General features: G+C 44.4%; 1 protein-coding gene across 1 annotated transcript; it reads left to right on the plus strand.

Moving 5' to 3' along the window:
- Positions 1-13,343: 13,343 nt before the first annotated feature.
- RAD5 (DNA/RNA helicase protein) lies at positions 13,344-24,016 on the plus strand. Its single transcript, XM_048679836.2, has 20 exons — positions 13,344-14,028; positions 14,111-14,244; positions 14,337-14,472; positions 14,850-14,903; positions 14,975-15,121; positions 15,209-15,360; positions 15,453-15,537; positions 15,648-15,917; positions 16,108-16,254; positions 16,880-17,035; positions 17,218-17,285; positions 18,216-18,338; positions 18,404-18,503; positions 18,635-18,747; positions 18,921-19,196; positions 19,302-19,502; positions 22,214-22,307; positions 22,426-22,497; positions 23,465-23,563; positions 23,658-24,016. The coding sequence occupies exons 1-20, from the start codon at positions 13,492-13,494 to the stop codon at positions 23,778-23,780; spliced, it is 3,087 nt and encodes a 1,028-aa protein (XP_048535793.2). The 5' UTR covers positions 13,344-13,491; the 3' UTR covers positions 23,781-24,016.
- Positions 24,017-25,270: the final 1,254 nt, after the last annotated feature.

The following is a 25,270-nucleotide window of genomic DNA, read 5'->3' on the forward strand; positions in this document are numbered from 1 at the left end:
CATTCATGGAGAGAGCCATCAGAACATACCTACACTTCCAATACACATTTTCTGAGAGAGAACCACCTACTCATGTGTTGAGGCCAAGATATTCCATTCCCACCATATGAATCTTGATCTCTAGCCTTCCCCAAGTTGCTTTCCACTCAAATCTTCTTTCCACCAAATCCATATCCTGTGAGAGAGAGTTGAGTGTTGAGGAGACTATCATTTGAAGCACAAGAGCAAGGAGTTCATCATCAACACACCATTTGTTACTTCTTGGAGAGTGGTGTCTCCTAGATTAGCTAGGTGTCACTTGGGAGCCTCCGACAAAGATTGTGGAGTTGAACCAAGGAGTTTGTAAGGGCAAGGAGATTGCCTACTTCATGAAGATGTACCACTAGTGAGGCAAGTCCTTCGTGGGCGATGGCCATGATGGGATAGACAAGGTTGCTTATTCGTGGACCCTTCGTGGGTGGAGCCCTCCGTGGACTCGCGCAACCGTTACCCTTCGTGGGTTGAAGTCTCCATCAACGTGGATGTACGATAGCACCACCTATCAGAACCACGACAAAAACATCTGTGTCTCCAATTACGTTTGAATTATCCAAACCCTTCCCCTTACATTATTGCAAGTTGCATGCTTTACTTTCCGCTGCTCATATACTCTTTGCATGCTTGCTTGATATGTATTGTGTTTGTTAAACTTGTGCCAGAACTCCACTTCAACTTAAAGAAGTTAAAAACTGCAACTTTTAGCACTTAGTGTCTAATCACCCCCCTCTAGACACCTCTTCTCGATCCTTTCAATTGGTATCAGAGCTTTGGTCTCCATTGCCTTGGTTTAAACACCATTGGAGGAAGATGGATGAGTCTACTTTGGGGAGTCTTAGACGTAGAGTGCCTATTCTTGATGGAGAATATTTTCATGAGTGGAAAAATGAAATGCTTGAGATTTTCAATGAATATCACTTGAACAAGTATATTGCTAGCCCTTGTGCACCTCATGTTGATCCCATGCATCCTACCCTTGATGAGTCAATTGACATGATTCGCGATCTTAGAACTGTTAATCTTATCACTAGAGGCTTGCCTAGAAACTTGATTGGATGTTTGCCGACTCTTAAGTGTGCCTACACCATATGGAAATTTCTTGAGGAACTCTTTCCAAATTATTCCTTGAAAGATCTAGATGAAATTCTCCATAAGTCTATTGCCTTGATTAAGATGAGTTCCAATGATCCCAAATTTGGTGACTGCTTATTTGAGCTTACTAATCTTACGAGTGCCAAAGGAGACGTTGGAATCATTAGCAATATCATTTCCAGAGCTATTAGAATTCATAAAGATAACTATAGAAATGATCATTTATCTAATGAATTACCCTCTCTAGGAATTGATCAACCACAAGATGATGTTGAACATGGATACTCTGATGAGGATGATGATGATAGTGACTATGATCTCAGTGATGCGATGAGACACTTTGGTCTTATGGCAAATCTTCGCGGCTACATGGCTAGAGGAAAGGAATGGGTCCTTGATAGTGGATGTACTCATCATATGACCGGAGATAAAGACATGTTCCGTGAGCTTGCTGAAAACGATGGCCCTCGAAAGTATGTCACTTTTGGTGATAATTCAAAGGGTAAGGTGGTTGGCCTTGGTAAGGTGGCCATCTCACATGATAGCTCCATACAAAATGTCATGCTCGTTGAATCTCTTGGCTACAACTTACTTTCAGTATCTAGACTTGCTGATTTCGGTTTCAATGTCCTATTTACTGAAGTAGACTGCCAAGTGTTTCGTAGAGATAATCATAAAATGGTCTTTACCGGTATACGTAGAGGAGATCTTTACATTGTTGATTTCACTAAAAAGGCTCAACCTAAAACTTGCTTAATTGCTAAATCTTCTAAAGGCTGGTTGTGGCATAGAAGGCTACGCCATGTGGGCATGCGAAACCTTGACAAACTCATTAAAGGAAATCATATCCTTGGCGTTAACGATGTCATATTTGACAAGGATGGACTTTGTAGTGCTTGTCAAGCAGGGAAACAAGTTGGAGGAAGTCATCGCGCTAAGAACATCATGACCACAAGAAGACCACTAGAGCTACTTCACATGGATCTTTTTGGTCCAAATGCCTATAAGAGTCTCGGTGGTAACTCATTTGGTCTAGTCATAGTTGATGATTTTTCAAGATTTACGTGGGTGTTCTTTCTTGATGACAAATCGCAGGTCCAAAAGATCTTCAAAAACTTTGCTAGGAAGGCCCAAAATCAATTTGACGTGAAGATCAAGAAGGTTCGGAGTGACAACGGAATGGAGTTCAAGAACGCAAATGTGGACACCTTTCTTGATGAAGAAGGGATCGCACATGAGTTCTCGGCTACGTACACACCTCAACAAAATGGAGTTGTTGAGAGGAAGAACCGGACTCTTATCGAGATGGCAAGAACGATGCTTGATGAGTACAAGACGCCAAAACACTTTTGGGCGGAAGCGGTAGAGATAGCTTGTCATGCAACAAATCGCTTGTATCTTCACAAGCTACTCGACAATACGGCATACGAGCTCCTCACCGGTAACAAACCCCAAGTTGGATACTTTCGAGTATTCGGCTCAAAGTGCTACATTCTTAATAAGCATCGTCATTCTAAATTTGCTCCTAAGTCTCGTGAAGGTTTCCTACTTGGTTATGGCTCAAACTCTCACACATACCGTGTCTACAACAATTTCACCCGAAAGGTTGAAGAAACGGTAGATGTGAAGTTTGATGAATCTAACGGCTCGCAAGTAGAGAAATTGCCAATTGATGTAGGAGACAAAGAACCCTCGAAAGCAATCCAAGACTTGTCTATTGGCAAGATTCGTTCAATGGAGATAAAGGAGAGTACCTCGTCCGTCCAAGTGGAAGCTTCTACCTCACGACAAGGTGAACCAAGAATTGTTACGGAAGCATCCACGAGTGGGACACACCAAGATGAAGAAAACGAGGAAGTTCACCAAGACAAACGTCAACAACCTCCTTCTCCACCACGACAAGAGAACGACAACGCTAACAATGAAGAAGGCCAAGAAGAAGAACAAGATGAAGAAGAAGTTCAACAAAGACCCAAGCAAAAGCTTTCACGAGTTCGAGCAAGAATTGCTAAAGATCATCCCGTGGAGCAAATCTACAATGATATCCAAACCGGGAGAATCACTCGCTCAAAAACTCATTTAGCTAACTTTTGTGAACAGTATTCATTCATCTCTCGCATTGAACCTATGAAGGTTGAAGAAGCATTGGAAGATCCGGATTGGATAATGTATGCATGAAGAGCTACGCAACTTTGAGAGAAATCAAGTGTGGACATTGGTCGAGAAGCCCGAAAACAACCACAACATCATCGGTACCAAATGGGTATTTCGCAACAAGCAAGATGAAGATGGACAAGTGGTTCGCAACAAAGCACGTCTCGTCGCCCAAGGCTACACACAAGTCGAAGGTATGGACTATGGTGAGACATATGCTCCCGTTGCTAGACTTGAGTCCATTCGCATCTTACTTGCTTATGCTAATCACCATGATATCACTTTGTACCAAATGGACATTAAAAGTGCTTTTCTAAATGGTGAAATTGAGGAGGAAGTTTATGTTAAGCAACCTCTCGGCTTTGTCAATCCTAAGAAACTTAATCATGTCTACAAACTTCACAAAGCCCTTTATGGTTTTAAACAAGCTCCTAGAGCATGGTATAAATGCTTGACCAAGTTCCTTATTGAAAACGGCTTTGAAATTGGAAAAATAGATTCTACTCTTTTTACTAAAAGGGTTAATGGAGAACTATTTGTATGCCAAATTTATGTTGATGATATTATATTTGGATCAACTAACCCTCATTTTAGTGAAAAGTTTGGGAAGCTAATGTCGGAGAAGTTTGAGATGTCTATGACGAGTGAACTCAAATTCTTTCTTGGTTTGCAAATCAAGCAAATTAAGGAAGGCACCTTTGTCTCTCAAACGAAGTACACCAAGGACTTATTCAAGAAGTTCAATATCCAAGAATGCAAAGGTATGACTACACCCATGCCTACTAGTGGACATCTTTATTTGACCAAAGATGGTGAACCGGTTGATCAAAAAGTTTACCGCTCTATGATTGGTTCATTATTATATCTATGTGCTTCATGTCCCGATATCATGTTAAGTGTGTGCATGTGTGCACGATATCAAGCTGCTCCTAAGGAATGTCATCTTAAGGCCGTGAAGAGGATAGTGAGATACTTAATACATACACCAAATTTTGGCATTTGGTATCCAAAGAGAGCTTCGTTTGATCTTGTTGGCTACTCCGACTCAGACTATGTCGGTGACAAGGTTGATAGGAAGTCCACTTCGGGTACTTGTCAATTCCTTGGTAGATCTCTTGTGTCTTGGTCTTCCAAGAAACAAAACTCGGTATCCTTATCCACCGCTGAAGCGGAATACATTGCCGCTGGTTCATGTTGTGCTCAATTACTCTGGATGACCCAGACTCTTAAAGATTATGGGATATATGTGAAACATGTTCCATTACTTTGTGACAATGAAAGTGCTATCAAGATTGCTCACAATCCCGTGCAACACTCTCGAACTAAGCATATTGAAGTTCGTCATCATTTCATTCGAGATCACGTTGCTAAGGGTGACATAAACCTTAAGCATGTTCGCACCGATAAGCAATTAGCGGATATATTCACTAAACCACTTGATGAGAAAGTGTTTTGCAGGTTAAGAGGTGAATTGAACATCATTGATGCTTCAAACTTGGAGTAGGAACTCCATTGGATACACGCAAGACTTGAGCTTACAACTAATCACTTGATATTTTGATGATTATCTTATGTCTTGAAAATTTGCATCTTGCATGTTATCTAACCCTTGTAGGTACTTGGACGAATCTAATTCTATGAGATTGCAACTCACTCACATCTTGAGCAATCTCTACATCACCAAGTCTCTATACAATGGTGGTTGATGACAAGGAAGCACGAAACCTTTCAAACATATCCTTTGACAAATTCTATGTTGAGTTTCATGATTGTCATGTTGGATACACAAGTGCTCTTCCTTGCGAAAACTAACCCATGTAGGTAGATGAACTCAAAATCCAAAGGGTTCTCCCAACTCTTGATGGGCTACATCAACCTTGAGCAACCCACACAAGTTCAACTACATGATCAAGATCAACACCGCCACCCAAGGTATGTTATTCCATCTTAGAGTAGCTTTACTCCAAGTCATGAGTCAAAGCAACTCGACAAGATGTGAATACATCAAGATACTTAAACGAAAAATGGTAACCCCATTTTGAGCTGAAACGATGAGTACGACCTATGATCAAGTGATCTCACTTGACTCCTAAGTCAATGTACTCTAACATAGGTGACTTTGTCACCGCCCAACTCTAGATGAAGTTCTCTTGTGTTCTTTTCTGTGTTCTTGCACTTGTCTCATGCATATTTGTTTCTCCTTTCAAACTTCATCTAGACCTTTTAGTTTCTTTTCTTTGTTCTTTGTTCTGCATTTTCTGCATCCAATTCATTGCAAATCTTTGTGAGATCTTATTTGTATAGTGAGCTGAGGTGACAAGTGTTTCTCTCTGTGATGAACTCGGTTCCACCGGTTTCATGATTCCGGTCTAGCCGAAGATTTTCGGGCCAACCGAAGCATCCAACTCGGTGACACCGATTTCACTACAGGAAAAACATTTTGCCACTTATTCCTGCTTTATTCTTGATCCAGCTCCAGTCAATGAATCTTGTCCTCTGCAAGCATCACATTTACCTTAATGCTTTGTACTGTGATTCAAGGAACAAACCCATTCACAACAAATTCCAGAAGACCCTTCTTGGAAATTGATGTCAAAGGGGGAGAGAGAAATCACATCAAAGCTTAATCATATCTCTAGGGGGAGAGATCTCTAGGGGAGGGAATACTCTAGGAAAGAGTAATCTTCAAGGATCCCAGATGCTTGATGTTCAAGAGGAGAGATGCCACATGTCTTCTTGGGGGAAAGACATGTTCATATGTGCTTATTTGCATTAGCTTTGTTCATTTGTTTCTTTGAGCTCTGTTTTTCTGTTCCCTATCTTCTTCCAGCATCCCATTCTAGATTTAGGGGGAGCAAGACATCCAAGGGAAAGAAATTCATTAAATTCATTGCATATCTTTCTCTTTGGGGACATGTCAATATCTATCGTGGTACTCTGTACTCACTCTACATGTCATCCCAGTCTTGGTACTCTTGTGGTTTCTTTTGTTTGCTCTAGCTAGTAGGTGCATCTGTGTTATCTAACCTTGTTTACGCAGGTTCATCCCATCCTAGCCAACTCAAGACCACAAGGTAAGTATATGCATCATGGTCATGTGTATGAGAAATTCTTGCTGATGTACATACTATTTGCAAGAAGGACTCGTGGGCATGAAGGTACATTTCTCATATTTTCATCACTTGCTCTGATGCATATAGCCAAGATACATGTAACACATTGCTACTCTGTCATGGTTATGCTCTCACATGCTTCTATATACCATATTCACATGATTGCATACATGAAGGGGGAACCTATGCTTGTTACATGTCTTTCCAAAGCTTTACTTGCTACTCTCTATATCTTTATCTAAAGCTTTGATGTATGTTGCCATCAATTACCAAAAAGGGGGAGATTGAAAGCACAAGTGCTCCCTAGGTGGTTTTGGTAATTAATGACAACATGTCTCTTGTTGGACTAACACTTTTACCTAGTATGTTTCAGATAAGTTCAACAATGAAGTGGCATGGACTAGAGGATGTGGAACCCCTTCAAAATGCTAAGGACAAAGGATTGGCTCAAGATCCAAGCTCAAGACTCCACATTTTCTATTTTAGTGATCCAAGATCACATTGAGTCTATAGGAAAGCCAATACTATTAAGAAGGGATGAGGTGTTGCTTAATGGCTTGCTTGCTCAAAGTGCTTAGTGATATGCTCCAAATCCCTCAACCACTTTCTCACTTCCAAATATGTCCTAAACCAAAAGTCAAACTCGGCCCCACCGATTCTTTCTATCCGGAGCCACCAAGTTCAGTTGACATAGCCACTGCCAGAAACCCTAATCAGTTCGGTCTCACCGATGGGATCTCGGTCTCACCGAGATGGGCTTGCAAACTCTCTGTTACCTGTTGCAATATTTTCGGTCCCACCGAGATATGCAATCGGCCCCATCGAGTTTGCCTGGCCAACTCTCTGTTTTGCTTATTACCCAAATCGGTCCCACCGAGTTTGAGTAATCGGTCAAACCGAGTTTTGGTTTTACCCTAACCCTAGCACATAGGTTCCACCGAGTTGATCTAGTCGGTCCCACCAAAAACCCTAACGGTCACTAGGTTTGCTAAATCGGTCCGACCGAGTTTCTCAATTCGGTCTCACCGAGATTGGTAAACTGTGTGTAACGGTTAGATTTTGTGTGGAGGCTATATATACCCCTCCACCCACTCCTCATTCGTGGAGAGAGCCATCAGAACATACCTACACTTCCAATACACATTTTCTGAGAGAGAACCACCTACTCATGTGTTGAGGCCAAGATATTCCATTCCCACCATATGAATCTTGATCTCTAGCCTTCCCCAAGTTGCTTTCCACTCAAATCTTCTTTCCACCAAATCCATATCCTGTGAGAGAGAGTTGAGTGTTGGGGAGACTATCATTTGAAGCACAAGAGCAAGGAGTCCATCATCAACACACCATTTGTTACTTCTTGGAGAGTGGTGTCTCCTAGATTGGCTAGGTGTCACTTGGGAGCCTCCGACAAAGATTGTGGAGTTGAACCAAGGAGTTTGTAAGGGCAAGGAGATCGCCTACTTCGTGAAGATCTACCGCTAGTGAGGCAAGTCCTTCGTGCGCGATGGCCATGATGGGATAGACAAGGTTGCTTCTTTGTGGACCCTTCGTGGGTGGAGCCCTCCGTGGACTCGCGCAACCGTTACCCTTCGTGGGTTGAAGTCTCCATCAACGTGGATGTACGATAGCACCACCTATCGGAACCACGACAAAAACATCTGTGTCTCCAATTGCGTTTGAATTCTCCAAACCCTTCCCCTTAAATTCTTACAAGTTGCATGCTTTACTTTCCGTTGATCATATACTCTTTGCATGCTTGCTTGATATGTATTGTGTTTGTTAAACTTGTGCCAAAACTCCACTTCAACTTAAAGAAGTTAAAAACTGCAACTTTTAGCACTTAGTGTCTAATCACCCCCCTCTAGACACCTCTTCTCGATCCTTTCAATGGTGCAGTGAGCTGTTCATTCATAACATCTGTGACCTTGACGGGGACATGTTGTAACAGTTGGTCAATGTCCGTGATGCCCTCGGAAGAGTAAAGATTCTGATAGAAATCAGACACCATACCTTTTAGGACTGCTTGGTCATCAATCATGGCTCCCAAGGAGTTAGCTAGCGCTTTGATTATGTTCTTCTTCCTCCGCATGCTAGATCTCATGTGGAAGAACCTCGTATTCTTGTCTCCCGCCGCTAGCCACTCTATGCGTGATCGTTGCCTCCACATAATCTCCTCCTGATGATATAGCTCAACAAGCCTTTCATTAATTTTTAGCTCAGCATGTGACGGCCCCACCCTGGTTGGCTCCCCTCTCAAACTGTGCAACTCAGAGCAAAGGTGCTTTATCTCCTTCCGGACGCATCCAAAAGTCTCCCTGTTCCATCGACCCAAACTGCTTGAAATTGTTTTTAACTTCTCCCCGAGTCCCTCCATGGTTAATGAAACTTGCCCCCGGCTCCATTGTTGGGTGATAGTATCACGCCATGAATCGTGTGATTCCCACATAACCTCGTATCTGAATGGAGGTTTTGCCGGCGGGCGCCCCTGCTCGTCTGTTAGGCTGAATAGGATCGGGCAGTGGTCAGAGCTGGCTGTTGTTAAGTGTTTTAGGTTTGCCTCCGGGTAATGTGCACTAAGCTCGGCTGACACCAGAGCTCGATCCAGCCTAACCCTTGTATATCTTCCACTGGTCACTTTCTCAAAGGTCCAAAAATTGCCCTCATAGCCCACATCCATCAACATGCAAACATCAACAACTTCACGAAAACCCTGAATTTGAGCATTGCTTCGCTCTCCTATGCCTTCTTGCTCATTTGGACGTAGCACTTCGTTAAAATTGCCCATGCACACCCATGGGAGCTCACTCAAACTTGCTATTCCCTTCACGGTGTCCCATGTCTGGTGCCTCAAGTGTGTGCGTGCCTCCCCATAGAAACAAGATGCGCGTCAATTCTCGTGACCTGGTTCATCTATGGAGCATTCAATATGATACACCGAGTACCCCAAAATCTCAACTTTTATTGGATTGTTCCAGAAAATGCCAAGGCCTCCACTCCGGCCTTGACTACTAACATCAAACGAATTATCAAAACCAAGAGTACTAGCTAAATTTTCTACCCGAACTCTATCTAGCTGAGTTTCGACAATACAAAGTAGGGTAGGGACAAACTTCTTCGCTAAATCACAAAGTTCTCGGACTATCACGGCTTTGCCCGCGCCACGGTAGTTCCAGCTCAAGATACTCATTGTACCCGGTGGTACTCCTCTCAGGAGTCCGCCGATGATGCTTCTGCTTCGATGCCTGATCTCTTGATGCTACTATGGAGTTGGTTCCCCTTGTCCTCCGCTGTCTCCTGCCGAGCACGCTTAGGGTCTTGCTTTGGGAGCAGGCTCAATGGGACATGTGGTGAAGGGAGGGAAAGGATCTCACCTCCCTTCAGTTTAAACTTGTATCCGCCCTGTATATTGGCTATTGCATCTGAAACTTGTGTGCGTTTTCTGTTTCCTTCTGCATCGACCATCTATTCATCCGCATCAGAACTGTTTCGTGCCTGCTGTCCCCCAGATTTGGCTTTCTCCTTGCTGCTGTTCCTTGCTCCACCAGGTCCTGGTCCCGCGCCTCTGAACCAGCCTTCAGGTTCTTGAAGACCAACGCCGACGATGGATGCACACCGTCTCCATGTTCCTTATACAAATGACCAAGTCTCACGCAAACGGCACACCAGTTCGGAAGACGCTCATATTTCACACGGAAAACCATCCTTCTATCGCCCACCTTGAGTGAAACAGCATTCTTCAGTGGCTTACCCACATCGATCTTGACCTGGACCCTATAAAAATTGCCTTCAAAGTCATGTGAAGTTGGTTCGGCATAGATGAGTTCCCCTAGTTTCGAGGCCAGCGATGGGATCTGGGATACATATCCCTCTGGGAAGTCATGTATCTGAGCCCAAATTTCCAACCTGTCGAGCTTGATCGAAGACAACTTTGAGAAACCATCATACGGTGCCAGAACCACAGCATCCCCTCGGAATACTCATGGACCGCCCCCCATTACTCGCTCCCAGTCCCCCAAGCATGCGAATTGGAGGGTGTACAGATTGTCCTCCAGAGGGCGGATGTTGACTTTCTGCGCAAGGTTCCAGGCTGCACGCATATTTTTATAGAACCAAAACTGACTATACTACTTCTTTGTATTTACCCTGGCCACCGCCATCCAGCGGGTCGCTTCGGGCGGCACATATTGCTGATCCACCACCACATCATCCAGATCTTCCTCAAAGAGACCCAACTCCTTCATCATCGTTGCCAGATCGTCCGGATCGCCCAATCCAGAAGCTTCAGTCGCCATGTTCTTGTTCCCTTGCCCGAAGATGAGTTCTACCGGGTTGTGACCTAACCCTAACCAACCAGTCACCGCTAGTTCGTCTTCCAGAACGGGGAGTGAAACCAGAACGTTGCACCCATCGTTAGACGGAGAGGACTCAGTGATTAGAGGTAGGGAAAGAGATCTCTACATGCGGCGATGATCGCCGCCGAGAGGACGTGAAACCCTAACGAGAGGGGACTACGCACCACCTGCTAGGTGCAGCGCTAAGAGCAACTCTAGCAGATCCCGCATCCGCCCCTGACCCTCAAAATAACCGCCAAAATGCGGGTGCGGGCCGGAAAGCCTGCCCGACCAGACCCCGCATCCCGCCCCGGCCCGCAAAAAATTTTAGGGGGTGCGGCAAATTTCCGGCCCCAGCCCAGGAAAACGCGGGTTTCCCCCTCGCGGCTGCGGTGCCCTGCATCACAGAGAAGCAGTTGGCGGGAGGGACATTTCAGCCCGCGCTCTTTTCCCCCTTCCTTCCGCCGCCGCCCACCCTTGCTTCCGCCCGCCCGCCGCCGGCGATTCCGGCCATATCTGCGGGTGGAATCGCTTCGCGGGGCCACCCCACACCCTCCCGTGCCGAGCCGCTGCACCGCCCCTCCGGATCCGGCGAGAAGAGCCGCCCCCCAGCCGCCGCCGCCGCCGCTGGGATCGACCACCGCCAAGTGCACCACCCTCGTCACCGCCCGGGATCACTCGCCATCGGTTAGTCCCCTTTTTATGATTTTCGTGAGCTATGAAGTAGATTGACGTGCCGGCGTGCATGTAGATGGAGTTGACCCTGTGCGAGAAGTTCTTGCTATCCGATTCGGACGACTCGGATGTGGAGACCATGCTTGCGACCTTTCGGCAGCAAACATTGGTCATGGCGCTTGCCGCGAAGGAGCATGAAGACGAGTACCGAAAGAGGAGGCGAGGATCTACTATCGGGCGTCTGTGCATTCTGCGGAATCGCCATCTTGGAAATGAGATGTTGATGCAAGATTATTTTTCGGAGAATCCTACATATCCTGCACACCTCTTCCGCAAAAGGTACGGAATGCGCCGATCCCTTTTTGTGAAAATTGTTGAAGCTTGCGAGGCAAATTGTCGGTATTTCACTTAGAGAAGGAATGTCGCGGGCTTAAAGGGATTTAGTGCATATCAAAAAATCTCCGCAGCTATGCGGGTGATTGCATATGGCGTCCCGGCTGACTATGCCGATGAGTATCTTCGCATTGATGAATATAGCACAATTGAGTCTGTGCGTAGATTTGCGAAAGTGATCGTCCGTGTCTTTGGTCCCGAGTATCTTCGGGCACCAAATGAAGATGACACAAAGAAATTGATGGCAGCTAATGAGAGGAGAGGTTGGCCTGGGATGCTAGGTAGCATTGATTGTATGCATTGGAATTGGAAAAATTGCCCCAAGGCTTGGCAAGGAATGTATTGTGGCAAGTCTCGTGATGCAACAGTTGTGCTAGAGGCCGTAGCATCCGAGGATTTATGGATTTGGCATTGCTTTTTTGCTATGCCCGGCACACTCAATGATATCAATGTGTTGCAACGCTCTCATTTATTTGCTAGGCTTGCTAGTGGTGATGCTCCTGCTTACAACTACACTATCAATGGGCATGAATACACAAAGAGGTGGTACTATCTTGCAGATGGTATATATCCTCCTTGGCGCACATTTGTCAAGAGTATCAAAGAACCCAAAACAAAAAAAAACAATGTGAATTGCAAGGGTGCAAGAGGCAGCCCGAAAAGACATTGAAAGAGCATTCGGTGTTTTACAATCTAGGTTTGCTATTGTCCGAGGTCCTGCTCGTTTTTGGGATAAGAAAACCCTGAAGAACATCATGACTTGCTGTGTTATCCTGCACAATATGATTCTTGAAGATAAGAGAGGAATGGACTTAGAATTCTTTTACGATAATGTGGGTAGCCGTGTCAAACCAGCTAGAGACCCAAACCGCATTAGAGCTTTTCTTCAGACATACAAGGAGATTGAAAATGCAGACACACACTTTCAACTTCAGAAAGATCTCATTGAGCACAATTGGCAAAGGGCTGGACAGTGACTAATTTTTGTATTCATTTGTATTTGTATTCATGACAAGTTTTGTATTGCATTATTTTAAGTTTGCTACGGTGATTTGAATAATTATTTGTAATGCGGATAGTTATTGTTTTATGTTTGATTTGAATAATTCAGTTTGTTTTCATTGTTGAATTATGTTGGATTTGAGATTTGCGGGCTGATGATTTGCGGGGATGCAGCGGCGCAAAGAGCAGAACCCGCATAGCCGACCCGTAAAAAAACATATTCCACGAATATACTTTTTTACGAATTCGTTTGAAGGGTCTGCATCTGTGTCAGCCCGCGCCGGCCCGCAAAATCTGTTTTGTGTGAACTGCAAACGCGTTTTGTGGGGTCTGCTAGAATTGCTCTAACTGCTTGAGTTAATCAAGGCAACACCCTAAGTAGTCGAGCCCCTAGTGTGGGATAGCGTTGACCCATTCCGGCCCACGGTAGCGGGAGTTGGCGCGGCCCATGCGCCTGGGACGCGCGTTGGCACTGGTCACCGAGTCCTCCTGTCGTGGGAGCTGGCTGGTGGCCCCGGTATGTCAGGGAGGCTGACAAGCGCGGAGCCAGGGCCGTACTCATCAGTGAGCGCAAAGGGGAAAAGGGTCGGCCAAGGCGGCAATTTGGCTCCCCTTCCCGCTGAAGCTGTATAGGCGGCGCCAAGCGGGCCTCGTTCGCGGGAAAATTTCGCGAGCAAATCGGAGGTGCGAGGCCGATGGCGAAGAAGGGCGAGAGGGCGGAGCAAGTGGCGGCGGTGCGCGCGGTGCTCGGCGAGGAGACGCCGGAGATGGACATCATCCGCGCGCTCCACATGGCCGGCGACGACCCCACCAAGACCATCAACATCCTCCTCGACCTCCACCACAACCTGCCGCCGTCGCCGTCGCCGTCGCCGTCGCCCCCGCCCCAGCCCCCGCCGGTCCAACCCACCAAACCCTCCAGCAAATCGATCCCGCAGCCCAAAACCCCCGCGCAACCGAAGCCGGCGGCGGCGGCGGCGGCCGGGAAACCTAGGCCCAAGTCCAACCCCGCGCCCACCGGCGGCGGCGAGCACTGGTGGCTGGTGGGGAGCGCCGAGATGGCCGGCCTGTCCACCTGCAAGGGCAGGCGCATCGCCGCCGGGGAACCGGTCACCTTCTCGTTCCCCAACTCCGCGACCGCGGCCGCCTCGGGCAAGGGCCGTCCTGGTCGCTTTGCCCTCGCTTCCTGCACCTCGGAGATCATGCGCTTCTCAACCCCGACCCACGGGGAGGTACATTACTGCATCACTAATGCTTCCCCCAACTCTCTGATGCACCCCAATGTATGGTGGTGTAACGCTTTCTTGTTTCTAGGTCGGCCGCATCCCCAACGAGTGGGCGCGGTGTCTGCTGCCCCTTCTCAAGGAGGGGAAGGTCAAAGTCGAGGCCCTGTGCAAATCCGCTCCTGAGGTTCTTAGCATCATGGACACCGTTCTCTTGTCTGCTAGGTATCTGAATTTTCGTCGATAAGGAACTCTCTACGGCACCCATTTATGCTGTTTCATGTACATTGCGTTTAGTGTGCTTGTGCATTTTGCAGTATATACATCAACAGCTCCATGTTCCGTGACCAAAAGCAGTCACCGCCCAAGGCAACGCGTGCTGCTACGGAGGACTCCACATTCCATCCACTCCCCGCACTTTTCAAAGTCATCGGGATTACCCCTTTTATGAAGGTGAGCGGTCTTCAGTTTGTTGCGTCCCTAAAGTATGTACTGATAAAAGATGAAAAAGTTATTCACAAGATCATGATTACAATAAATGCCGTGCATGCTGGTATGATTGTTTGCAAGATGGTGTGATCTCTTGTTCATTCTAGCAGAAAAAGTATTGTAAAATGTCATCATTAGCACCTACCGGCTCTTGCTTTGATAAAAATATCATCAATGGATGATGAACAATAAAGTAGAACTGAGAAGTATGAAAGAGACCATGTAGTACATAATTGGAGAGATAAGGATGCAAATTGGGCAATTGTCTTACTTATGTGTTCTGCCCCAGAATCACATGCTCTAGTTCTGTTTTCATTTGCTTATATGTAAATAAACAACAGGCAGCATTTACTCCAGAAGATCTCTATTCCAGAAAGCGACCAATTGAAAGAAAGGTAAACTATTATTGGCTCATACTTTACACTACTGTTGTCATAATATATTGGGCTCACATCTGCCTGAACAGAGCAGTAACGGAGAGCCAGTCGCAAAGTTGACATCTGAGAAATTGAAATTATCTTCTAGCGGAAATGAAGATGATCATGCTGAAGGAACTGTTTCAGATTCGGATTTGGATGATATAATTGGAATCTCAGACAGTTCTGCATTGGAGGTAATTCAACAATCTTAGTTTTGTCATTTTCAGACATAAGTTGGTCTGTCCTGACTTCAGTAATGCTCCCTTTTATCCCTTATAAAGGAGAGGGATCCACCTGAGGCTCTGCAGTGTGATCTGCGCCCTTATCAGAAGCAGGCCCTTCATTGGATGCTGCAGCTTGAGAAAGGCAGTTGCTCCCAGGATGCAGCTACAACCCTTCACCCTTGTTGGGAGGCATATAAGCTTGATGACAAGTATGTCTGGCTTATATTTGCATCTTCTATTTCATTTTATTACGATTGTTCCAAATTTAATCAGCATTTGTAATCCTACTCATTTATTTCAGGAGGGAATTTGTTCTGTACTTGAATGTATTTTCCGGGGATGCCACCACTGAATTTCCTAGTACATTACAGCTTTCTAGAGGAGGGGTAAGGGTTATATAAAATACTTTACTGATATATCCTTGCCATGCCTGTCGAAAATCCTAATTGTGCTTTTAATTTGTGATAATTTTATTAACTGATTTAGTATATTGCAGATTCTGGCAGATGCAATGGGACTAGGGAAGACTATCATGACGATAAGTCTTCTTCTTTCTGATTCTAGCAAAGGGCGCGTCACAACTCAGCATAGTACTCAGATCTCTGGAGAAGCTAGTGGGCTGGGTGAAACTCCTATTCAGTCCCTTGATTCCGTGAAGAATCTAGCTAGCCCTTTTTCTTTTAGCAAGCTCAGGAAACCTAAGGCCCCACTGATTGGAGGTGGAAATCTAGTTATCTGCCCGATGACACTACTGAGTCAGTGGAAGGTATATTTGTAACAGTGGCACCACATACTATTTTCTATGTTGTACTATCTGTTTCAATTATGCAGATTTTTTTTGTGAAAACTTGAAAGATAAGCAGTGTTAGCATATTATATTTGTTTTGTTAGTTCATTTTTAGATGCAATGCTAGTACTAATGTTTTTAATACTGTAAACTGATATCTGAATTACAGGCAGAGATTGAAGCTCATACAAAACCTGATTCTTTGAATATATATGTTCATTATGGCCAAAGCAGACCAAAGGAAGCAAGCTTTATTGGTCAGAATGATATTGTCCTGACCACCTATGGAGTCATGGCATCAGAATTTTCAACCGAGGTGACTCTGATAACTTGTAGGATACTTGTGTCTTTCAGCGCATTACTACTGCTATTCGTTGTGAATTGCAAGATGGAGCCCGTCCATGTGGTAGACTGCTTGCTTGAATAATTGTCCCATTGTGGCTCCTTGCTGGAACTCGGCATCTATTGCTATTTAGTATTTATCACACATGTCCTGTTTTGTAAATAATACATGAACACTGACTAATATTGCCTCTCCTAAGTTCCTGCTGTGGACACTGACTGTAGGGTAAGTGGGTAACTGTACAGTTTTGGTTCTCATCTTGGTTTTGTTTTGTTTCTTTTTTGTCTTTTGCCTTGGTTTTGAGCTGTAAGACTGGCATCACGTGGATGTTTCTCTAGTACAAAATGACGTGCACTTATGTGCTTGTTTGAGGAAACACATGATCGAGTGCATATTGTTTAGTTGTTATGGCTTTGCGTTGTTAATGTTTAATGTGGCTTGGTAGAAGAATTGGTTATGAATAATGTGCAAACCACACGGATTAAATTGACATGCAAATGAGAGATATTTACTGCCGCCAGCTCATCTTTATTGTTGTTTTATCTTTTGTCTCATTGTGCAATCTATTCTTGACTGAACTACGGATACCTGCTTCTAGAGTTCTACAGAAAATGGCGGCCTCTACTCTGTTCACTGGTTTAGAGTTGTGCTTGATGAGGCGCACATGATAAAGTCATCTAAAAGTTTAATATCCCAAGCTGCTGCTGCTCTTACTGCTGATCGGCGCTGGTGTCTTACTGGTACACCAATTCAGGTGAGCTTAGCTGCTTAGGTGAAGATCTAATGGTACATTGTTATTACTCATTGAATCGAACATGCTGGCCCTGCTAAAAAAGTATGTTTGGCGAGATAAATTTTTAAGGTCTCCATCCCTAGTTTCCTGCATGGATTTATACGGTTATGCTTTTAGTTTTATGTGATCTACTTTAACTGCAGAACAACTTGGAGGATCTATACAGCCTTTTTAGGTTTCTGAAGGTTGAACCATGGAGAAACTGGGCCCTGTAAGTTTTATTATCAATTTGCTTTCATTTGCCAGTCTTTGTTCTATTTGGTATACCTGTGCAGATCTGGTAAAATTTACTACTCCCTCTGTAAACAAATATAAGACGTTTTAGATCACTACTGATCTAAAATGTCTTATATTTGTTTACAGAGGGAGTACCATTTTAGAAACCATACAAAACTGAAAATCATGTGACCAAATAGAAGTTGATTGGACTGTTGTAGAATGGAAAAGTTGATTGGACTGTTGCAGAATGGAAATAAAGGCTTCTGTCATTTTTACAGTTCAGGTTCCCTGTTAATCACATCACATCAATTTATATGTTGTCTACATGATTAATTTGTTTCATAATGTCTTCATCCAAGTTTAGTTGTGAGAATGATATCTCTGCAAGATGCAACGCCACAGTATTTATATTTGTTACCGCCTCCACTCTCTTTTTTCTGTTGTTTCAATTGTTGATTCTGTCTTTCTAAAAATAAAACAGGACACACTGCCAAATGTGTGTTTTATCCATTTCTTCCTCTCATAACATCTTATTTAAGAATAGTTAAGAATATGTTGATACAGACACAATTAATCTTTTTTTCCAGGAAGCTATGGAAGTACTTGCGATGAAAAAATAATCAGAATGTCATTCCCATGTTGACAGATCGAAATAATTTTGTGCATATTACCGGTCATAGCTTTAGCAGTTTAACTGCATAAATATCAAAATTGACCTCTATTTAGGATGTAGGACTGGAGGTAGAAACATGGCTATGCACTTCACTATCGTTCCGCTCATCTGGGTCTCCTATATTTATATGGAAATAAAATATGTGAAACCATGATGTATCAGAGTTTACTATATTACCTTGCGGTGCAACAAATTCAAAAGGTTATTGCTATCCTCTATGCTAACTTTTGTTTCCCCTATGTTATTTAGGTGGAATAAACTTGTACAAAAACCATTTGAAGAAGGTGACGAAAGAGGCTTAAAGCTAGTGCAGACCATTTTAAAGCCAGTAATGTTGAGGAGAACTAAACATAGCACAGACAAGGAGGGCAGGTACACTCAAATTTTGGTATGGAGCATTCTAAGGCGCATTAACTTACACCCTTATTTTCTTGCAGACCAATCCTTACTCTACCCCCGGCGAATATTGAAGTGAAATATTGTGATCTATCAGAGTCTGAGAAGGACTTCTATGAAGCTCTGTTTCGACGATCTAAGGTAGTGTGCTGTCAGTTTAAGAAGGATCATGCACATGCAGTGAGGCAAATTCACAGCTTATGCTGGTAAAATTTGATCAAGAAACATGTTTGCGCAGACGGACAAACTGATACAATGCGCTGTTTTTATAGGTGAAATTTGATCAGTTTGTGGAGCAAGGGAAGGTCCTGCACAATTATGCTTCAATTCTGGAGTTGCTTTTGCGCCTTAGGCAATGTTGTGACCATCCATTTCTTGTTATGAGGTTAGTTTTGAAACCATAACCCTGTTATTAATTTTTCTAGTTTGGCCTGACAAATTAGGACCCATCAGGTCCCACGTGCAGAGCAATAGTTTCATCTAACATTCAGCATATGCATTCTCATTTTATTTATTTACCATTGGTCCTTTTTCATGACCGAGCTTTATTTTTATCAGTCGTGGAGATACACAGGAGTTTGCAGACCTCAATAAGCTTGCAAAGCGTTTCCTGCATGGTGGTAATAGTAATGTTAATGGGGATTCTTCTTCCCTTCCCTCTAAGGCTTACATTGAAGAGGTTGTCCAAGAACTGCAGAAAGGTGAGGGGGAATGCCCTATTTGCCTGGAAGCCTTTGAGGATGCTGTATTAACTCCCTGTGCTCATCGATTATGCCGAGAGTGTATTTTATCTAGTTGGCAGAGTCCAGCAGCAGGTCTTTGTCCTGTTTGTAGGTACTCTATTGTTGACTCTTCATTTGTCTCTCCAACATGTTTTATTTTCCTGTACATACATGCTTCCTATTTGTCATTCTTATCAATTTGATTTTACTGTTACAGAAAGTCGATGACCAAGCAAGATCTTATTACTGCTCCAACTAACAGTCGCTTCCAAGTTGATGTTGAGAAGAACTGGGTTGAATCTTCGAAGATATCTTTTCTTCTACAGGAATTAGAATCTCTTCGCAGTTCAGGCGCCAAGAGTATCGTGTTTAGTCAGTGGACTGCATTTCTAGATCTCCTGGAAATTCCACTTTCCAGGTAAGTTTTTTTTCTCAATTTTTCTTGTACTTGAACTTTTCATATTTTTAACACAAAAAGATACACATACCTTTTGCATGTTAAAAAAAGGAAATATTCAGTCATAACTCGTAAGGAATTGGCTTGGTGTTATTGTTTACTACTCCCTCCGTCCGGAAATACTTGTCATCAAAATGAATAAAAGGGAATGTATCTAGATGTTTTTTTTTGAACGGTCACGGGGGGGGGGGGGGGGGGGAGAGGATCCCCACCTGAATATATTGCTCAAAAAGCTGCCAAAGCCAAGAGTCGCCCCTTAGGCTTTGGCTGATCCAGTTTATAAGGAAAACCGGATCGAAAACCTAAACAAGTTGACCCCGTTTATGAGGGAAACCGGGCCAAAAACCGTACATGTAACAAGGTTACAGAAGGAAAAAATTGACGCCCAGGAGAAGGCGTGACCTAGCTAGCAGGCAGAAAGACCAACACCACGAGAGACACAAGTAGATGTGGGGTGCCGTTGAGGGATCACAATACCAAGACTCTGCAAACAACCTAACGCACCACACCGGCGTGCGTATCGAGCCCCACGGCACAACAGAGGATCATCCATAATCAACGAGTGCCAAACCTTGACTGGGAAATCCGCCACGGGCGGTCGAGACGATTAGCAGGTTGGTGAGGCATCATTGCGTCGTCATTGAGCAAAAGTGAACCGAGACAACACCAAGAGCCTGAGGCTCGCCGCAGCACAACGGCAACCATGGGAGGGTCTTGAGCATGCATAGCAACAGGACGGAGACCACACGAAGGACAACCGAAGAGAAAACACATGAAGAAAAACACAACAGCATGGATGACGCACAAGAAGATGGTCAAAGGCGGATGGATGGTGGCGAAGGGCTCGACGAGGAAGCAACACAACGGCAGCCATTGGAGGGTCTTGAGCAGGCATGACAACAGGACGACGCACCACCGAAGGGCAGGGGTCAGATGGGTTGGAGGCGGGATGTCACGGAGTCATGAGCATGAAGCTCGCCGCACCACAACGGCAGCCATGGGGGACTTGAGCATGTAGAGCAATATGGACGACCCACCAGACATTGGGCAGGGGCAAATGGATCATGGCGAAGGGTGTGATGAAGATGCAATGTCGACGGCAGTACGGGATGGACAGGGCGGGGATGAGCGGATTGACGGATGGATTCTTGCGCGACGCCTTCAGGAAGGTTGAATGACGCCCACAGGCGCCATCATCGCAGGGCTTTCGCCCGAACCCATAGCTGCACTGGGGCTCCACAGCAGCGCCTCCAAGAAGGGAAGCGGCGCTGAGAATGCGTCGCCGTTGCTGCCGCTAGCAAGGAGCTAGCAAAAGGATTTCTCCTGGAGACAGAGCAGACCAAGGTCTTGCGCAGACACCACACCAAATCCATCACGCAACAGAGCCAATGGATGGGAGGGGTGGATGCATTTTTGGATTAGAGAATCTGGAACCTGGCGATGGCGCATCTGGGCATGCAAGAGCATGCCGCACAGGAGCCAGGTGACCAGCCAAGGGCCACCCCGGCGCGGAACAGGTCCAGCGCACAGCCGATGGAGGCCCGGCCGCGCCCGGAAGATGCAGATCCGCGGAGCTCCACGCAGAGCGGCGCCGTCGGTGCTCCCCATGGAGCGAAGCGGAAGTCGGGGAAGCAGGTGGTGGAGGAGGGCGCAAGGGTTGTGGTCGTGGACGAAGGGATGGGCAGATCCAGGTGATGACGCGGCCGTGGCGAGCGACTCGATCTGAGCGCGGGGAGTAGGCCCGACGGCGGCACCGAGGCTCGAAGCAGCGAGGGGGAGGTATGTGGGCCGTGCAGGTAGCTGAGTGCCCGCAGACCGAGCGGCCGTTGGCGGGAGGCCACCTGACGGCCACCACGAGCGAAGGCGGAGATGGGGTGGAGGGGCGCAGAAGCACACGCGAACGGACTTCGATTTGGACGGGAGATGCGCCACCTGCTTTGAGGAGCCGCCTTCGCCGCCGCCGGCAGCCGTCGCCGGCGGCGGCGGTGAGGTTGTGGTGGTGGGGATCTGTGGCGGCTAGGGTTGGGGCGCCCCGGTGTCGCCCTACGAGCGACACCATCTAGATGTATTTTAGTTGTAGATACATCCCTTTTTGTTCATTTTGATGACAATTATTTTCGGACGGAGGGAGTACTTTACTTGGAGATTATGAAGTTTGTGCAGGCCAACAGCATGGCGTTTGTCTGCTGATGTATATTATTTAAAGATCTTATTTCAATTATCTATCTGGGCTTGACAACCTAGTTTCGCTGTAGTTATGCACATTGCACTTTCCCGCTTTAAAGACTCATCTTAGTATGAACTATAACCATTTTTTGTACAAAATACTCTGCTTCTGTGCTGTTAGTGCACAATGTACAGAGCTATGGAATTTGGCCCTTAGATGTTGTAATTTGGATTACAAATTGTTGGGCTGGTGAGCGGTTTCAACCAAGTACAGGAAAGTGTCAGAGATTTGCCCGAACTAACCAATCATAGGCAGCAGTTGTATGGCATGTTTTTAAATTTTCCTTCCTGGTCTGCATTACAGTACTGCATGCAGTTGTGGAGTACTCAGCTATAGTCCTTTGGAAGAATTCATTGGTTAATGTGTTCAAGATTTGGGCAGTTTATTAATTTCCTTTTCTTTGTACGATTTATTCATTAATTATCTTTGAGTTTTTTCATGGCAGGCATGGCATTTCATTTACCAGACTGGATGGGACCTTAAATCTTCAGCAGAGAGAGAAAGTAATCCGTGAGTTTTCTGAGGACAAACGAATTCTGGTATGGTTTTTTTTTGTTTCTTTATCTCACTCCTTTTTATTTAAGTTTATCTCCATGAATTGAAATGCCTGTTATATCAACAGAAAATGTTAAGGCATTGTGCATTTGATTTATGCAGGTTTTACTTATGTCTCTGAAGGCTGGTGGTGTTGGAATAAACCTCACCGCTGCCTCTAACGCGTTTGTCATGGTATATTTCATCAAAATTGTGTCTTAGGTTTATAGATGAAAATATTTCACTAGATGGCTTTGTTCAGTAGTTTTCTATGGCATCCTTCAGACCTTCACTAGTTCACTGGGAGGTTAAATCTTTGGATTTCCTTCAGGCTCTAATCGTCTCTATTTTTTGGACACCTATCCTCACTGTTGATATTTGTTAAGTGTTCTCCTTTGGAATGCCTTTTTTTTGTAGAAATTGATGAATCTTGAATGAAAGGCTGCCATTTATGATTAATGAGTATGGGAATATTTTGTGGAGCAATCACATTAATATGGAGTGTTAATTCTGTGTGATCCATTTTCTAGTACTGTTGCCTCTTAGTGGGTCATAGGCTATCAGTGACTTACGAGGTTAATGCGGAATGTGCACTTCAAACAAATAAGGAAGCAAATAATAATACCATTGAAGCTTGCCAATCAATTCCTTTTTCTGTTTTCCACCTTAGCCACTGCTCTGGAAAAATGGCGTCACTTTTTTATTGAGACTCGGTACAGATTCGTAGATGTTAGGATACACAGTCACTAATGTCAAGGAGTATTAATTCAGGTCTAGGTCTCTTTATGTAGTTCAGTAGTTATATTAGTCTAGATTTCCTTAACTGCATTCGAAACCTTTATGTATAAGAGAGATGAATGACTTTGTAAGTGCTGATATGACCAAGCTTACCCTCGATCAATGGATGGTCACGACTGAACACTCCTGGTGGTTGGGATAGTGTACTTACATTGAACTACTTTTTACTTAGTTAGCATAGGTAGAAATATGTCAATTATACTTCTCAGCAGTCAGGTTGTGAATCTCCTTAATTATATGGGTTTGCACATAGCCTGGGTGTGACCCTCATTACTGTTATTTTTGTGCTGCAGTGACTTGCTAATCTAGGTATTTTTGCCCTATTTCCTTTTGTGCCATCTGAATATGTCCTTTTTTCCTTTAGGACCCTTGGTGGAATCCTGCTGTTGAAGAACAAGCTGTCATGCGCATCCATCGAATTGGTCAAATGAAGAGTGTTTCTATCAAAAGATTCATTGTCAAGGTACAAGGCTTATTGGGAATACGAAGCCAGTTGGCAGCATAGCATGAAATCGTTGATCATTCAAACTGTTACTGATTTTTCTGTCATGGCACAGGGTACTGTTGAGGAAAGAATGGAAGCTGTGCAGGCTCGTAAGCAGCGAATGATTTCCGGAGCGTTGACGGACCAGGAATTCCGCACAGCACGTCTAGAAGAACTGAAGATGCTCTTCTCTTGAGAAACACGGTGGTTGCTCATGAGCATTCGATCCTACAAGCCTCCTCCGCGTTTGCATCCGTAGCTAACAAACAACTCTCATACGGAGACAACTCGCCAGCAAGGGGTAAGAAATCCCCATATTGCCGCGCCTGTCGCTTCTTTCTTTGGGGTTTAATTGTTGTTGTAGGCATATTTTTTTTGAGGGGTTGTTGTAGGCATACTTTTGTATATATTTGAACATGGACTTCAGAATTTTGAGAGTTGGCAGGAAGAAAATTCTACTCCCTCCGTCCCATAATATTAGGGCGGTTTTTACACTAGTGTAGTGTCAAAAATGATCTTATATTATGGGACGGAGGAAGTACATCCTTGTTTATATAGGAACTATATAAAAGACCATACATAGCCTTTACGTTTTGCTCTCCTTGATGGTGTGAAAACTTTCTTTTCAATTATCCTGGTGGGCCCCACCTGTTAACCCATGTTTAAAATAATAGTATCATTGTAAAAGTGCTTGCGTAAAGAACTTACACCATATAGAGATTGCCTGCACGCAGGAAGTATTCCAAAGTGATCATGATAACCGGCAAATATAAGAAGATTGGTGTTGTGAGTGAAAATAGTGGTGCTGTGCGAGTGCGGGTTGTTTACAAATCAGTTTAATTATATTCAACCTACATTTGTACTGCCCTTGCTTTAACAATATATGATATAGCATCTTATGCTCTTTTAAACCTAGTTATCACAAACATACATTTAAGTTATCATAAGAATAAATACATAAGGTTCCTCCAAAAGAATAAATACATACTCCCTCTGTCTCATAATGTAAGACATTTTTTGACACTACATTAGTGTAAAAAAACGTCCTACACTATGGGACGGAGGGATTAACAATTATGTGGTTGCTTGACCATGTAAAAAGCACATTGGCAAAGAATAGTACTCCCTTTCTTCATAAATATAAGATGTTTTGGATATTTTAATATGAGCTACATACAGGTTGGAATGAGTGAACAAACACACTAAAATACATCTATGAACATACGAATCAAAAAAGGTTGGAACATCTTACAATAGTGAATGGAGGGACTAGATGATAAATCATCAAAAATTGCTCTTGGCTCAGTAATACAAATCACACTAACATTCTGTATAAATGAATATTTACCATTAAAAGTAGTGACCTCCAACTTCAAGTCTTTTGCACCGGCATTTTTGCCTTCAACTTCGACTCTGGAATATGTTCACCTGCCATGCATGAGCATAGCATCTGCATCTGCTTGTTCATGATATTTTCCCTCCTGTAGTTCTTGCTCTTAGCTCTGCGGTTTTTGCGTGCGTCCTCTTCCTTTTCTGGTTCATTGTTCAGACTAGTTTGCTCAACCAGTTTGCATGGCTCAGGTTAAACTAAATGCCCTTGCAAGGACCGATGTCTGGTACCATGTTGAAAGTCTGAAATGTGTAGGCATTTTATTTAGGAAACATGTACTAGAATGTAACCGATGT

Source organism: Triticum urartu, chromosome 6A (assembly GCF_056163025.1).
Source record: "Triticum urartu cultivar PI428250 chromosome 6A, HENAU_Tu73, whole genome shotgun sequence".
NCBI classification, from domain to species: domain Eukaryota; kingdom Viridiplantae; phylum Streptophyta; class Magnoliopsida; order Poales; family Poaceae; genus Triticum; species Triticum urartu.